Source organism: Piliocolobus tephrosceles, chromosome 3 (assembly GCF_002776525.5).
Source record: "Piliocolobus tephrosceles isolate RC106 chromosome 3, ASM277652v3, whole genome shotgun sequence".
NCBI lineage: Eukaryota > Metazoa > Chordata > Mammalia > Primates > Cercopithecidae > Piliocolobus > Piliocolobus tephrosceles.
The window spans coordinates 50,470,453-50,484,971 of NC_045436.1; the positions used below are offsets into that span (position 1 = coordinate 50,470,453).

Here is a 14,519-nt window from a genome sequence, read left to right on the forward strand (position 1 = left end):
GGCGTAAACCTGGGAGGTGGAGCTTGCAATGAGCGGAGATTCGGCCACTGCACTCCAGCCTGGGCGATAGAGCGAGACTCCGTCTCAAAAAGAAAAAAAAAAAAAGAGAGAAGGCTATTATTAACATTGGAGATAATGTGCCAGACTGCTTCCAACTATTTTCATTATTCTGTCTCAAATCTGCTGAAGTGGGTATCATATTCACCACTTTCCAGGCATGGATCAGATAACTGCACAGCTTTCTCTAGATTGCACAACTAGTAAGGGGGCTGGCCCTGGAGAAAGTTACCTGCACCTTGGACTGCTGCTCGTCAGCATCTCCAGCCATGCTGATACCGCGTCAGGGTAACTGCGATGCAGCTGTCCTGGCTGGCCCCAGACAGACACAGCAGCCCATTCTTCACACCAGGAAGACACAGAGGTCAAGTTCCACCTCCTCCATCTGTCGACGTCACAGTCATCACAGCACACATACTGGCACAGCACAGCGTGTACAAAGCAGTGTCACGACCCGCGTGGCATTACCAGAGGTATCAAGTGAAGGTCAGAACTCTCAACCTAATGTGTCTAAAAATACAAGCACCTACACTGAGCGTGACAATTCAAACAAGCTCTCTTTGCCAGGAGGCAGTCACAGACCAGACAAGAAAGCTGAAGCGTCATCCAGACAAGACTGAGCCATACCTTCAGCCATGACAGACTCATATGGAAAAGCTCTCTAAGGAGAAGGAAATCCCTCCATGATAAATGCTTAGTTTAACATGTTTGATTGGTGCTCAATTGTCTATTGGCTGACAAATCATTTCCACAAGCTGGGCTTTTCTAGCACATTCCTCTGAAATACAAACGTGAAAAGGCAAAACCTAAAAATCTGGTGATCCCCCATCACTTACATTTCTGGGACACTTGGAAAAATGATGTGTTTTTACAGTTGTGAGTGGAAATATGAAACTATGAGGAGCCTTCTGCTGACTGTACAGAGCCCTCTCTAGATCAGGATCTACCGACTGTGACCCATGAGCTAACTCTGGCAGCATCCTGTTTTTGTGCTGCCTGCAAGCTAGGAAAGGCTTTTGTACTTTTAAATGGTTGGTGGGGGGGGGGAACCCCTTAAGAACAGTAATATTTCGTGACATGTGAAAATGATATGAAATTCAAATTTTAGTATCATAAATAAAGTTTACAGATTGTATTGTCTCTATAGCTGCTTTCACGCTATAACAGATACATGGCCCAGACAGCCTAAAATATTTACTAGCTGGCTCTTTTTAGTTTGCCAACCTCTGCTCTATATTATATTAAAATGAGCCTTTAGCCAGGCATGGTGGCATGCGCCTGTGGTCCCAGCTACTTGGGAGGCTGAGGCAGGAGGACTGCGTGAGCCCAGGAGGTTGAGCCTGCAGTGAGCTGTCTCTGCCCCACTGCACTCCAGTCTGGGTGACAGAGGAAGACTCTGTCTCATAAAAAAAAAAAAAAAAAGGTCAGGCATGGTGGCTCCCACCTGTGATTCCAACACTTTGGGAGGCTGAGGTGGGCAGATCACCTGAGGTCAGGAATTCAAGACCAGCCTGGCCAACAGGGCAAAAACCCCATCTCTACTAAAAATACAAAATTTAGTTGGGTGTGGTGGTGGGCACCTGTAATCCCAGATACTTGGGAGGCTGAGGCAGGAGAATAACTTGAACCCAGGAGGTGGAGTTTGCAGTGAGCCAAGATCGTGCCACTGCACTCCAACCTGGGTGACAAGAGTGAAACTTCGTCTCAAAAGAATAAATAAAATAAAGTATAAAAATTTTTAAACAATGAGCCAAACATGGTGACACATGCCTATAGTCTCAGCTACTCGGGAGGCTGAGGCAGGAAGATCCCTTAAACCCAGGGGTTTGAGTTCAGCCTGGGCTACATAGAGAGACCCCATCCCGGCCGGGCGCGGTGGCTCAAGCCTGTAATCCCAGCACTTTGGGAGGCCGAGACGGGCGGATCACGAGGTCAGGAGATCGAGACCATCCTGGCTAACACGGTGAAACCCCGTCTCTACTAAAAATACAAAAAACTAGCCGGGCGAGGTGGCGGGCGCCTGTAGTCCCAGCTACTCCGGCGGCTGAGGCAGGAGAATGGCGTAAACCCGGGAGGCGGAGCTTGCAGTGAGCTGAGATCTGGCCACTGCACTCCAGCTCGGGCGACAGAGCAAGACTCCGTCTCAAAAGAAAAAAAAAAAAAAAAGAGAGACCCCATCCCTAAAAGAATTGGCCAGGCACGGTGGCTCACGCCTGTAATCCCAGCACTTTGGGAGGCTGGGATGGGTGGATCACCAGAGGTCAGAAGTTCAGGACCAGCCTGACCAACATGGTGAAACCCCATCTCTACTAAAAATACAAAATTAGCTGGGTGTGGTAATTAGCTGGGCGTGGTAGCGCATGCCTGTAATCCCAGCTACTTAGCAGGCTAAGGCAGGAGAATCACTTGAACCTGGGAGGTGGAGGTTGCAGTAAGCAGAGATTGCGCCACTGTACTCCAGCCTGGGGGACAGAGCAAGACTCCATCAAAAAAATAAATAAAAAATAAAATTGTATAGTCCATTTGGAAGGCAGCTATGCTCACCACTAGTCCATTTGTATATGTACCATAAAACCAATAAAAGATTTTTAGTCACTTAAAAAGGAGGGGAAACAATTTCATATACAAATTCCCAGAGCACTGCTTGAATAATTAAGGCATATATATAAAAAAAAAATATGTTGCATATCATTGGGCAGGTTGGTTCTAGGCCAAGAGAGCAAAGTAGAAAATACATTTACTTTCTCTCCTTCCTAAGACCTTGAAGAAATAAAGTACCTATACTAAATTTTTTTTTTTTTTTTTTTTTTGAGACAGAGTCTCGCTCTGTTGCCCAGGCTGGAGTGCAATGGCACCATCTCGGCTCACTGAAACCTCTGCCTCCTGGGTTCAAGCAATTCTCCTTCCTCGACCTCATGAGTAGCTGCTGGGATTAGAGGCACCTGCCACCACGCCCAGCTAATTTTTGTATTTTTAGTAGAGACAGGGTTTCACCATGCTGGCAAGGCTGGTCTAGAACTCCCAACCTCAGGCGATGTGCCCGCCTCAGCCTCCCAAAGTTCTGGGATTACAGGTGTGAGCCACTGTGCCCAGCCTATTTAAAATTTTTTAAAGAATGCATCAGTAGGCCGGGCGCGGTGGCTCAAGCCTGTAATCCCAGCACTTTGGGAGGCCGAGACGGGCGGATCACGAGGTCAGGAGATCGAGACCCTCCTGGCTAACACGGTGAAACCCCGTCTCTACTAAAAATACAAAAAAATTAGCCGGGCGAGGTGGTGGGCGCCTGTGGTCCCAGCCACTCGGGAGGCTGAGGCAGGAGAATGGCGTGAACCCAGGAGGCAGAGGTTGCGGTGAGCTGAGATCCGGCCGCTGCACTCTAGCCTGGGCGACAGAGCAAGACTCCGTCTCAAAAAAAAAAAAAAAAAAAAAAAAAGAATGCATCAGTAAAACTGAAAACAAGAAGGGATGCATGACATCAATGGAGCAAAAACTTGGAGGAATTCCAAGAAGACAGAAACAAGTTTGACTTAACAGAGAAACCAGAGTGAAGGAAGGGGCAGTACAAGTTACCAAAGGTAAATGTGGTTTTCCCAAGAGCACTGTGAAGAAACTCCAAGCTGAATCAACAAATAGAAAGGGCAGGAGAGGCTGAGGGGGTAACTGTTAGGGCAATTCAAGAATGAAAGTGAACAGTGGCACTAGTTACATGCGTCCCCTCTCTCACAGACAAAGCTGGGAAGGGTGGCTTTCACATGCTCCATAGAACCAAAGAATACTCCAAAGAAAATGAGTGATAGCTTTAGAATGGCTTGCAAGGGTGAATGGACCTGAAAGAGAAGCAGACCAGATCAGGAGCTAACTCTGAACCTCTAGGATAGTCTTAAAAAGCGGGGGAGAGGTTGGACTGACGAACACAGAAGGAAACCCTCCTTTCTTGGGCAAAGGCAGTAGTTGCCAGCCTGCTCCCTCTCATGCATTCAACAAAGAAGCCTGGCTGCCCACTCTCCAGATTACCTTTCCATTCAGAACATGCGAACTGGCTGGGCACGGTGGCTCACACCTGTAATCCCAGTATTTTGGGATGCTGAGATGGGTGGATAACTTGAGCTCAGCACTTGAGACCAGCCTGGCCAACATGGGGAAAACCTGTCTTTACTAAAAATACAGTAACTGTTGTATTATCGGGCCAGGTATGGTGGTGCATGCCTGTGGTGCCAACTACTTGGGAGGCTGAGGTGGGAGGAGTGCTTGAACCAGGCTGGTGGAGGCTGCAGTGAGCTGAGATCATGGCACAGCACTCCAGCCTGAGTGACAAAGAAAGACCCCATCTCAAAAACAAACAAACAAACAAAACAACATGCAAACTCCCCTCCTCTCCCGGAAAGAGGCCTAAAGGAGAAACAGGCACACACATCTTGATATATTTAAAGTACAAGAGACATTATAGACACAAAACAGGCTTCTATGAAAAAAAGGAGCAATTAAACAACTAGAAATGTCTAGGACTTTAAAATGACTGCAGAACAAAAATTTTCAGAAAATCTCATGAAACAGAGAAGAGATAAAAACACTAAAATATGAATGGAGGCCTGGCTTGGTGCCTCATGCTTGTAATCCAGTACCTTGGGAGGCAGAGGCAGATGGACTGCTTGAGCCCAGGAGTTTGAGACCAGTCTGAGCTGAGACCCCTGTCTCTACAAAAAAATAAAAGTAGGTAGACGTGGTGCAGCACACCTATAGTCCCAGCTACTCCAGAGGCTGAGGTGGGAGGATCACTTGAGCCCAGGAGTTAGAGGTTACAGTGAGCTACGATCACACCAGTGCACTCCAGCCTGGGTGACAAAGGGGAGACTGTCTCTAAAATAGAAAAAAAAAAAAAAAAAAAAAAAAAGGATGAATAGACACGGAGAATCCATCCATATGGCCAGCAATCTAACAGGAGTTCAAGAACATGAGAACAAAAGACAATACAGTGGACAAAATAACCCGAGAAATGATACTAACTTTTCATGTGCTAAGGCATGCCTTTAGATTGTATGGGCGCATCAGATGCTGAGACATTTATCCTGATGGAACTTTTGAATACCAAAGATAAGGAAATCTTGTAAGCCTCTACAGATAATCAGTACTCACAATGGTTTTTTTTTTTTTTTTTTGAGACGGAGTCTTGCTCTGTCGCCCGGGCTGGAGTGCAGTGGCTGGATCTCAGCTCACTGCAAGCTCCGCCTCCCGGGTTTACGCCATTCTCCTGCCTCAGCCTCCCGAGTAGCTGGGACTACAGGCGTCCGCCACCACGCCCGGCTAGTTTTTTTGTATTTTTTTTAGTAGAGACGGGGTTTCACGTGTTAGCCAGAATGGTCTCAATCTCCTGACCTCGTGATCCGCCCGTCTTGGCCTCCCAAAGTGCTGGGATTACAGGCTTGAGCCACCGCGCCCGGCCCACAATGGTTTTTAAAAGTTCAGAGGCAAGGCCGAGCTGGTTGCTCACGCCTGTAATCCCAGCACTTTGGGAGGCTGAGGTAGGCAGATCACCTGAGGTCAGAAGTTCGAGACCAGCCTGACCAACACCTTAAGTCTCTACTAAAAATACAAAAAATTAGCTGGGCGTGGTAGTGGGTGCCTGTAGTCCCCAGCTTCTCAGGATGCTGAGGCAGGAGAATAGCTTGAACCCAGGAGAGGGAGGTTGCAGTGAACAGAGGTTGTGCCATTGCACTCCAGCTTGGGCAACACAGCAAGACTCCATCTCAAAAAATAAAATAATATTAAATTAAAATTTAAAAATCAGATTAAAAACACTGTCATAAAACTATTTACAAACATAATTTCAGAACCACCTGAAAGAGAAACTAATTCTAGAAATAAGTCTCAGTGAGTCTATTTGACCTACAAGATTTGAAAGATAAACATTTTCCTTCAGCAGACCTTCAACGATAGTTAGCATCCATAAAAAATAAACACACAAGAGGAAATAGAAAAGTATTATATCCCAGGTATTATTAGAATCTGCAGTGTAACTTACTTTGCACCCCGTACTAGACAAGATATTTGGAGTTACAAGCATATTTGCAGACCGGCAAACTGAGCTGTTTAGGTACTGGAACCTCAAGAGTTGGAAGAAAGATAGAAAAGGGAAAGGAAGACAGCTGGAGAGGATGCAACAAGACCAAGGAACTTCCCAGATATCCTTCCAGAACAATTCTTATTGTCACTTTGGATGCATCAGAACTTTTTTTTTTTTTTGAGATGGAGTCTTGCAGTTGTCCAGGCTGCAGTGTAGTGGTGCAATCTCAGCTCGCTGCAACCTCCACCTCCCGGGTTCAAGCAATTCTCCTGCCTCAGCCTCCCAAGTAGCTGGGATTACAGGCACACACCACTAACATCTGGCTAATTTTTACATTTTTAGTGAAGATGGGGTTTTGCCATGTTGCCCAGGCTGGTCTCGAACTCCTAACCTCAAGTGATCCCCCCTCTCCTTGGCCTCCCAAAGTGCTGACGTGAGCCACCGTACCCGGCCAGCATCATAACTTCTAAGCACTTATTTTCATGGACTTGCCAAGAGCTCAAGAGCAGCCTGGGCAACACAGTGAGACCCCGTCTCTATAATAAATAAAATAAAAATTTTCCTTTCTGCACAACTCTCCACAATCCAACAGTGGTTTCTAACTTTTGAAGACAGGAGAATCACATCATTGCATTGAGAAACTTAGAACAGGCTTCTAAGCATTTAGTAAAACGAGCCTCCTCAGGTGTCCGCCTGTGTTTTCAGTGTATGACTGGTGTCTACGCGGGGCCTATGTCAGAATCAGCAGATGCTCAGGCCCCACTTGGAGATATTAAAATCCAGAAGATCTGAATGGGGCCCATGCATTTTTTTGTATATACTGGAAGGAGAAAAAAATGGTTATAAGGACATTCAAATTGGATGGTACCAATTTTGTTTAGCCTTCTTTCCCCTAGGCACTGTTGCCCACATCGCTGACACGGAATTCTTGCTAAGTATTAATATATGATTCAAGTGTTGCTTTGAGGCCACATAGAGCCAGAGGGACAGCTAAGGTTTTCACTTGAGGTCTCACTCCCTCTGTGGGAAGGCTGATTTTCTCCCATTCTAAGAATAACGATAAATAAAAAGTATCTTAGCTGCTTTCCACGAAAGTCCAAACAGGTTTACTATGAGGCTAAACACCCCTGCACACTGTTCTTCAAATTTCTAAGTATTTACTGATGTATAACCACCACTTAAGTGGCTATCAAAGCCCTATAAACTCTGTAGTCACCAGTGACTCCTGACAGCAAATACAGATGCTGTATCTTCCTAACTCCAAGAAGCCAGAACACAATTGCCTCACTCTTAGTAAACATCAGAGAAACCTCCTTGATTATTTATCCCACTCTATAAGATATAGGACTACATGGATACACTCCCATTATAATGTCAGTCTCAAGTTTCCTCTCACTGAACTTTTCATTAATATGCAAATTTCTTCCCTTTTTTTTTTTTTGAGATGGAGTTTCACGCTTGTCGCCTAAGCTGGAGTGCAGCGGCGCAATCTCGGCTCACCACAACCTCCACCGGGTTCAAGCAATTCTCCTGTCTCAGCCTCCTGAGGAGCTGGGATTGCAGGCATGCACCACCACGCTCAGCTTACCTTGTATTTTTAGTAGAGACAGGGTTTCTCCATGTTGGTCAGGCTGGTCTCTAACTCCCGACCTCAGGTGATCGCCTGCCTTGGCCTCCCGAAGTGCTGGGATTACAGGCGTGAGCCACTGTGCCCCGCCCTGGGATTTCTTCCCTTTCTTAAAAGCTGCTTTTGGCAGGGCGTGATGGCTCATGCCTGTAATCCCAGTACTTTTGGGAGGCTGAGGTGGGAGGACTGCTTGAGCCCAGGACTGAGACCAGCTGGAGCAGCATGGCAAAACCGTCTGGACAAAATATACAAATTTGTTTTAAAGCTGCTTTTGTCGGGGTCAGTGTTCTTGCTCAGGGGTCTCTTGAATTGCCTTAGGCCCCAAGCTCAAAGATCCTTTTTTTTAGAGACAGAGTATTGCTCCTACTCTATCACCCAGGCTGGAGTGCAATGGTGCAATCTCGGCTCACTGACACCTCCGCCTCCCGGGTTCAAGTGATTCTCCTGCCTCAGCTTCCCAAGCAGCTGGGATGTACAGGTGTGCACCACCACACTTGGCTATTTTTCTTTTTTTTTTTTTTAATTTTAGTAGAGACAGGGTTTCACCATGTTGCCCAGGCTGGTCTTGAACGCCTGGGTTCAAGTGATCCGTGCCTCAGCCTCCCAAAGTGCTGGGATTACAGGCATGAACCACTGTGCCTGACCAAAGGTCTTCAGGCTCTTCCAGAATCCTCTCCGAGCTTCTCAAGCTTTCCAGGAATAAGTACCTTTGGGGAAAGGAGGGGCAGAGCTCATTAATACTCCCTAATCTTTTTGGAAGAATCCCCTGGGGCACTTGTTAAATATGCACTCCACCAGACTTCTCCACAGGAAACTGATTCAAGATGGGTGAAAGACCAGAAATCTGCATTTTAACAAGTGTCCCAAAGGATTCTGAGATGCTTGCTCTTTTCCTAAGATGCTTGCTACAGCTCCTGCATGCTCCACCTTCTTCCAGGCAGTGTGTGGTCTTCTCTGCCTAGCCCCCTCACCCTGTCCCCTTCCAAAACACCCTCCTTTTTCACCTATTCAAAGCAAAGCGTTTCTTGACAAATTCAGCCATACCGATTTCTCTCCCAACTCCCGCTGCAATTAGTTATGTCGCATTTTACATGTACTGTTCAATAAAGCTCATGGATAAATTGCTATCAATTCATCTTATTTGTTCCAGGTAAGGTCTAGTGTTGAGACAGCAAGCAAGGTTAAATGATTTGCAAATGTTAAGTGTGTGGAATGTGAATCTGCAGCCATGGTTATTAATCCCAAAGAACCCCAGTTCACCATATTTAAACTGTTGCCATTGAATCCTAACAGAAAATTCATACATTAGTTTTCCCACAAGGAAAGCAATTTATTCCATAGCAGCTTGATAATTACAAGCTTTCTCATTTCTTCTCTCATCAGCAGTTTACTCACATAGTTAAAGGACATATTAAATAAAGCTGCCTTCTCAAATGAGTTGGTGGCATTTGCCTTTAAAATTGTACCATGAAAAAAGCAAATGTTCTAATGGTAGAGAACAGTAGTTCAGCCAACTCTTCATTCTCTGAGGAGGGATGTGGAGGATAGCATTTATAAACCCACGGATGACTTCCAACTGCATTTGTTTCATCCAGTACAGTAATTGTGGCAACTGCTACTTCTTATGGGGGCTGCTATCCTTGCGAAAAGAAAGCCAAATACCGAGATCATCCCCAAGGTCACCTTTTAATTCTAAAAACCTGGAATCTCATAACTCCAAAGGGACTGTACTTACCTTCCCAATAACCACCAATTGCCAAGGGGCATTAAGTTATGCAGGAACTGACTAGCAAATGTGGACAGGTGTTGGGACTCACCACTCCCCATCAAAAGGCTCAGGAGTGGAGAGGAGTTTTCGGCCCCTTAAATGTCTCTCTCACATATGGGTGCCAGATGTCCAAATTTGAGGGCATAGAATAACAATCTGGAGTTATTCTTTTTGTCATTTCATTTGGTTATATGGAATCCAGGGCCCATCATGAATGACTCAGACTTAATAGGTCTATAATAGGATCTAAGAATCTGCATTTTAAAAATGCACTTAATAGGCTGGGTGCAGTGGCTCATGCCTGTCATCCCAGCACTTTGGGAGGCAAAGGCAGGTGGATCACCAGAGCTGATGAGACGAGCCTAGGCTACGTGTTGAAATCCCGTTCCTACTAAAAATACAAAAATTAGCCCGGCATACACAGCTACTCCGGAGGCTGAGATAGGAGAATTGCTTGAGCCTGGGAAGTGGAGTTTGCAGCGAGCAGAGGTGGTGCCACTACACTCCAGCCTGGGCAACAGTGCGAGACCTTGTCTCAAAAAAAATTAAAATTAAAATTAAAAAGCACTTAGTGCTGGCTCTGAGGCTCTTTGGAAAACAATGTCCATTTTGCAAAGTGCCTGTTCTCTCACCCTTCCTCATCTGTGTCTCATGCCTTTCTGCATTTATGCCTGCTTTTTCCAAACAAAATGCTTTACACTAATCTCTTCCAATACTAACCATGCTTCAAGAGCCAGCTGAAATGCCATCCACTTCTAGAAGCCTAAAAGGGACTTCCTGCTTTCCTGCACCCTTGTGCCACTTCCAAGTCCAGAGAATAAAAGGTGTTTCATTTCATTAAACAGCCATTTCTTTGTGCAAATCTCATCTCTCACTGGGCAGTAAACTCCTTAGGGACTGACTAAAAAGCTCATGTTCTTTTTAGCTCCTATAATAAAGCACCTACATTGTGTGAGACATTCTGTAAAGATCTGGAATGAGCGAACAAGCAATGAATGAATCAATGCATGCACGTTTCTTCCAACAAGCCAAAGCTAAAACTGCATGAAACAGGAAAAATGTCTAGACTTTATAGTAACTGCCTACAAAAGTTTAAGTATAAAGTCCTTCAATTTCCTTATCTGTAAAACTAGGAGGTTTCAGGAGATTTTTTTTCCCCCATTTTTTAATCAAATTGTTTATTTTTTTCCCTACTGAATTGTTACAGCTCCTTATATATTCTTATTAATCCTTTGTCAAATGGGTAGTTTGCAAATATTTCCTCCAATTCTGTTAATCATCTCTTTATTGATTTGTGTCCTTTGCTATATCAGTAGTATTTCTATATGCCAATAGTGAACAATCTCAGATTTTTCCAGCTTATTTTGTGCATCAATTTGTGTAACAATCTCATTCGTGTTTGTCTCCAATACCATTCCCCCCATCACCATTTCTGCAAGAATATTGTGAACCTTGTCTACATGGAAAATTAAATCCAGTTCACAGACATTTTCGAAACATTTGTCTAATGTTTCCACAAATACGTAGGGTTGGTAGAACTTGGAGAGCCGCGGCTCCCCGTGGTTGTTGAAGATTAGGATCGCCTTGATCATGGCTGTGCCGGGCCGACCGGGTGGGCACTGGGGGCCAGGGCGGGGGCGGGCGCACGAGCCTCGCCTCGTAATCTCGCCGACAATCCTTCCCCACCCGCCCCCTCCCGTACGCGCCCGCGCGCTCCCGAATCGCCGGGCGGGGCCCCAGGAGATTTCTTAAAAGAAGTTCATTAAACACTTTCTTGGGTCAAAAGCCCAACATTCCAATCTGACCTGATATTTATTACTCAGATAACAGTAATTGCTCAGATAACACAGCCATCTCTATCTGTTTTACACAAGCTAACTGTATTCCCTCGAGGAGGTACCTACTAACCCTGCCTCTGAGACTGATGGAATTTAAGATAAAAGTTGGTACAAAAGACATCATCTCGTTTTCTTTTACTTTTCCTACCTCAAACCTAACAATGTGGTTCTTAAAATTTCCAACAAGAAAAAAGTTATCAGGTGGTATACCCATTCTGGCAGTTATTTCACAATGTGCCACATTCCTACGAAATTGGGGGTGGGGAATCTAACTGTCAAGTTCATTCTAAGGAATAATATAGTTCAGAGTCTCCAGCAACCAATTCAACATCCTAATTTTACAACTAAGTTGGGCGTGGTTGGCTTCCACCTGCAAACCTCCACTACTCAAGAGTCTGAGGGTACCCTGAGGCCAGGAGTTTGATACTAGTTTGGGAAATACCTAAACATCCGCCAGTAATGCAAATAGAGTTTAAAGTACTGGCTTCAATCACATTCCAGATAATCTTTAAAAAAAAAAAAAAAATTTAAAAAAAATTCGCATTTTAAAATTTTTATTAATTTTATTTTGAGACGGAGTTTCACTCTTGTCACCAAGGCTGGAGTGCAATGGTGCGATCTCGGCTCACTGCAACCTCCGCCTCCCGGGTTTAAGCGATTCTCCTGCCTCAGCCTCGCAAGTAGCTGGGATATTACAGGCGAGTGCCGCCACGCCCACGCCCGTTGGCCAGGATGGTCACGAACTCCTGACCTCAGGTGATCCAGCCGCCTTGGCCTCCCACGGTGCTGGATCACAGGCGTGAGCCACCGTGCCCGGCGTATTTTTAAAATTTTATAGGCCAGGCGCAGTGGCTCACGCTTGTAATCCCAGCACTTTGGAAGGCGGAAGAGGGCGGATCACCTGGGCTCGGGAGTTCGAGGCCAGCCTGACCAACATGGAGAAACCCCACCTCTACTAAAAATACAAAAATTAGCCGGGCGTGGTGGCGCATGCCTGTAATCCCAGTTACTCGGGAGGCTGAGGCAGGAGAATTGCTTGAACCCGGAGACGGAGGTTGTGGTGAGCCGAGATCGCGCCATTTCACTTCAGCCTGGGCAACAAGAGCAAAATTCCCTCTCGAAAAAACAAACAAACAAAAAAGCTATGTATTGCCTTGTTTTGAAAGAAAAAATTTATCAATGTTAAAAGTATAATTAATTTGTATGTAATTTGTGGCCACGGTAATGTGTGCCCAGGCAGAAACAGAGGTGGCTAAAAAGGAAAACTCAGGGTAGTTACTATGATGTATAAAAACAGCTATTGGTGAAACTAAGGCCTCATTTTTACAAGATCTTAGGTACACAGGACACAAAATTATGTTAAGTATCAAGAGTTGAAGGCTCCAAAAAAGAAAAAAAAAAATCCAAAAAACGTAAAATGGTCGGGTGCGATGGCTCGTGCCTGTAATCCCAGCACTTTGGGAGGCTGAGGTGAGTGGATCACAAGGTTAGGAGTTCAAGACCAGCCTGGCCAAAATGGTGAAACCCCGTCTCTACTAAATATACAAAAATTAGCTAGGCGTGGTGGCGGGCGCCTGTAATCCCAGCTATTCGGGAGGCTGAGGCAGGAGAATCGCTTGAACCCGGGAGGCGGAGGTTGCGGTGAGCCGGTATCGTGCCACTGCACTCCAGCCTGGGTGACAGAGTGAGGCTCCGTGTCTCAAAAAAAAAAAAAAAAAAAAAGAAAAAGAAAAAGAAAAAGAAACGTTAAATGAATCAATGTGTTACCACGACTTAAAAAACTTAATACCTAGACCATGAAAGCCATATGAACAAATAAGCATCATTTAGATTTTTTTCCATAAAAATTTCCGTTAATTTCCGTGCAATAAAAAGTGTAACCAAAATAGTAACTCGTGGCCTCGGAAGGGGGAAATTTAACGTAGGTCAAGAGCAAGAAATTCTGAAAGCACGGCCTCCAAGGGTCAAGCGAGAACCTGAATACAGTCTCCCATTTCTTACCAGCTTTGATGCAAGCCCCAGGCAAGTCGGGGGACCGGGAAAGAGGAAAAAGGGAACAGAGAAGGCTGCTCCGGGAAGGTTTCAGGCCAGACCCCACGAACTGCAGCCCCGGGCTTCCCATTCATTCCGCGCTGTCTCCAGGTGGCGGCCGAGCGTTGGCGGCCGTGGCGTTCTCCGCCCAGAACTGGGGTGCACTCACCTGTTCGGGAACACGACCTCGCGGCGCCCGAGGCCGCCGAGACCGCCGCCAGCAGCCTGGGGGATGCGGGCCTGGGAGCAGACGCCGGCGGGGACAACGGGCGGCGCAGCCCTGTGGCGGGCAGGCGGCGCAGGCCGGGCGCGTCCCTCTGCAGCAGGGCCGAGCAGAGCCGCCGCGGACTATGAAACATGCCGGGCGCCGCCGCCACCAACGCGGAGCCCGGCTGGGGCCGAGGGCAGCGAGTCGAGCCGACTGTCCGGGCAGTCTGGGCGGATGCTCCCAGGCTCCTTCTCGCGCGGCGCAGGTCCTGGGGAAATCCCGGGCAGCAGAGCCCGAGAGCGATGCGCCAGAGCGCTGCGTCGGCACCGTCTGCTGTGAGACCTGGCGAGAGCTGCAGGGCTCTCGGCTAGCGCTGCGCGCTGACAAAGCGGGCGCTACCAAGTGGGAGCTGGAGGGGGATCCGCAGGACCTGACCACTGCGCGGCCACGCCGGGCTCCCTCGACCCGGAGTAATCCTGTTTTAAAAGGAAGCAGAGCCTAGGCTGATTTATAGGATAGAATCCGTAGGCGGTCTAAAATAAGAGGTATCCGTTGAAGCAGTTCTGAAGCAAAAAGCGTCCCCTTCCGCTGGCCAGCATGGAAACGCCCACAGGCTGGGAATCCCGAGACAGTTCCAGGGCTGTGGCTCAGGGGACACGTGTCTGTCAGAGTTGCAGACGGCGTCCGTGTGTGCATGCGCGGGTCTGTGTGGATACAGCAAAAGTCGTCCGCCTCCGACCCCCTCGGCAGGATGTGTTGCATTAAACGATATTAAACACAATAAAGCACCGACTGTGTGCGAGGCGACGGTGACTAAAACAGCGTCCCTTTCCTCAGAGGTGTTATACTTAGGCAAAGGGAGCAGAAGGTGGCAAGGGAAATCAGACCAGAAATCTCTAGAAGGTAGACTGAGATTAGTGCCACAAGAT

General features: G+C 46.8%; 1 protein-coding gene across 1 annotated transcript in view; it reads right to left on the reverse strand.

The window, feature by feature from the left end:
- The window catches only part of NOCT (nocturnin), a 33,299-nt gene extending 19,343 nt beyond the window's left edge, over nt 1-13,956 (reverse strand). The window contains exon 1 of the mRNA XM_023226029.2: nt 13,552-13,956. Within this exon, the coding sequence (XP_023081797.1) occupies nt 13,552-13,741 (190 nt within the window). The 5' untranslated portion in view covers nt 13,742-13,956. The remainder of the gene's footprint in view (nt 1-13,551) is intronic.
- Nucleotides 13,957-14,519: the final 563 nt, after the last annotated feature.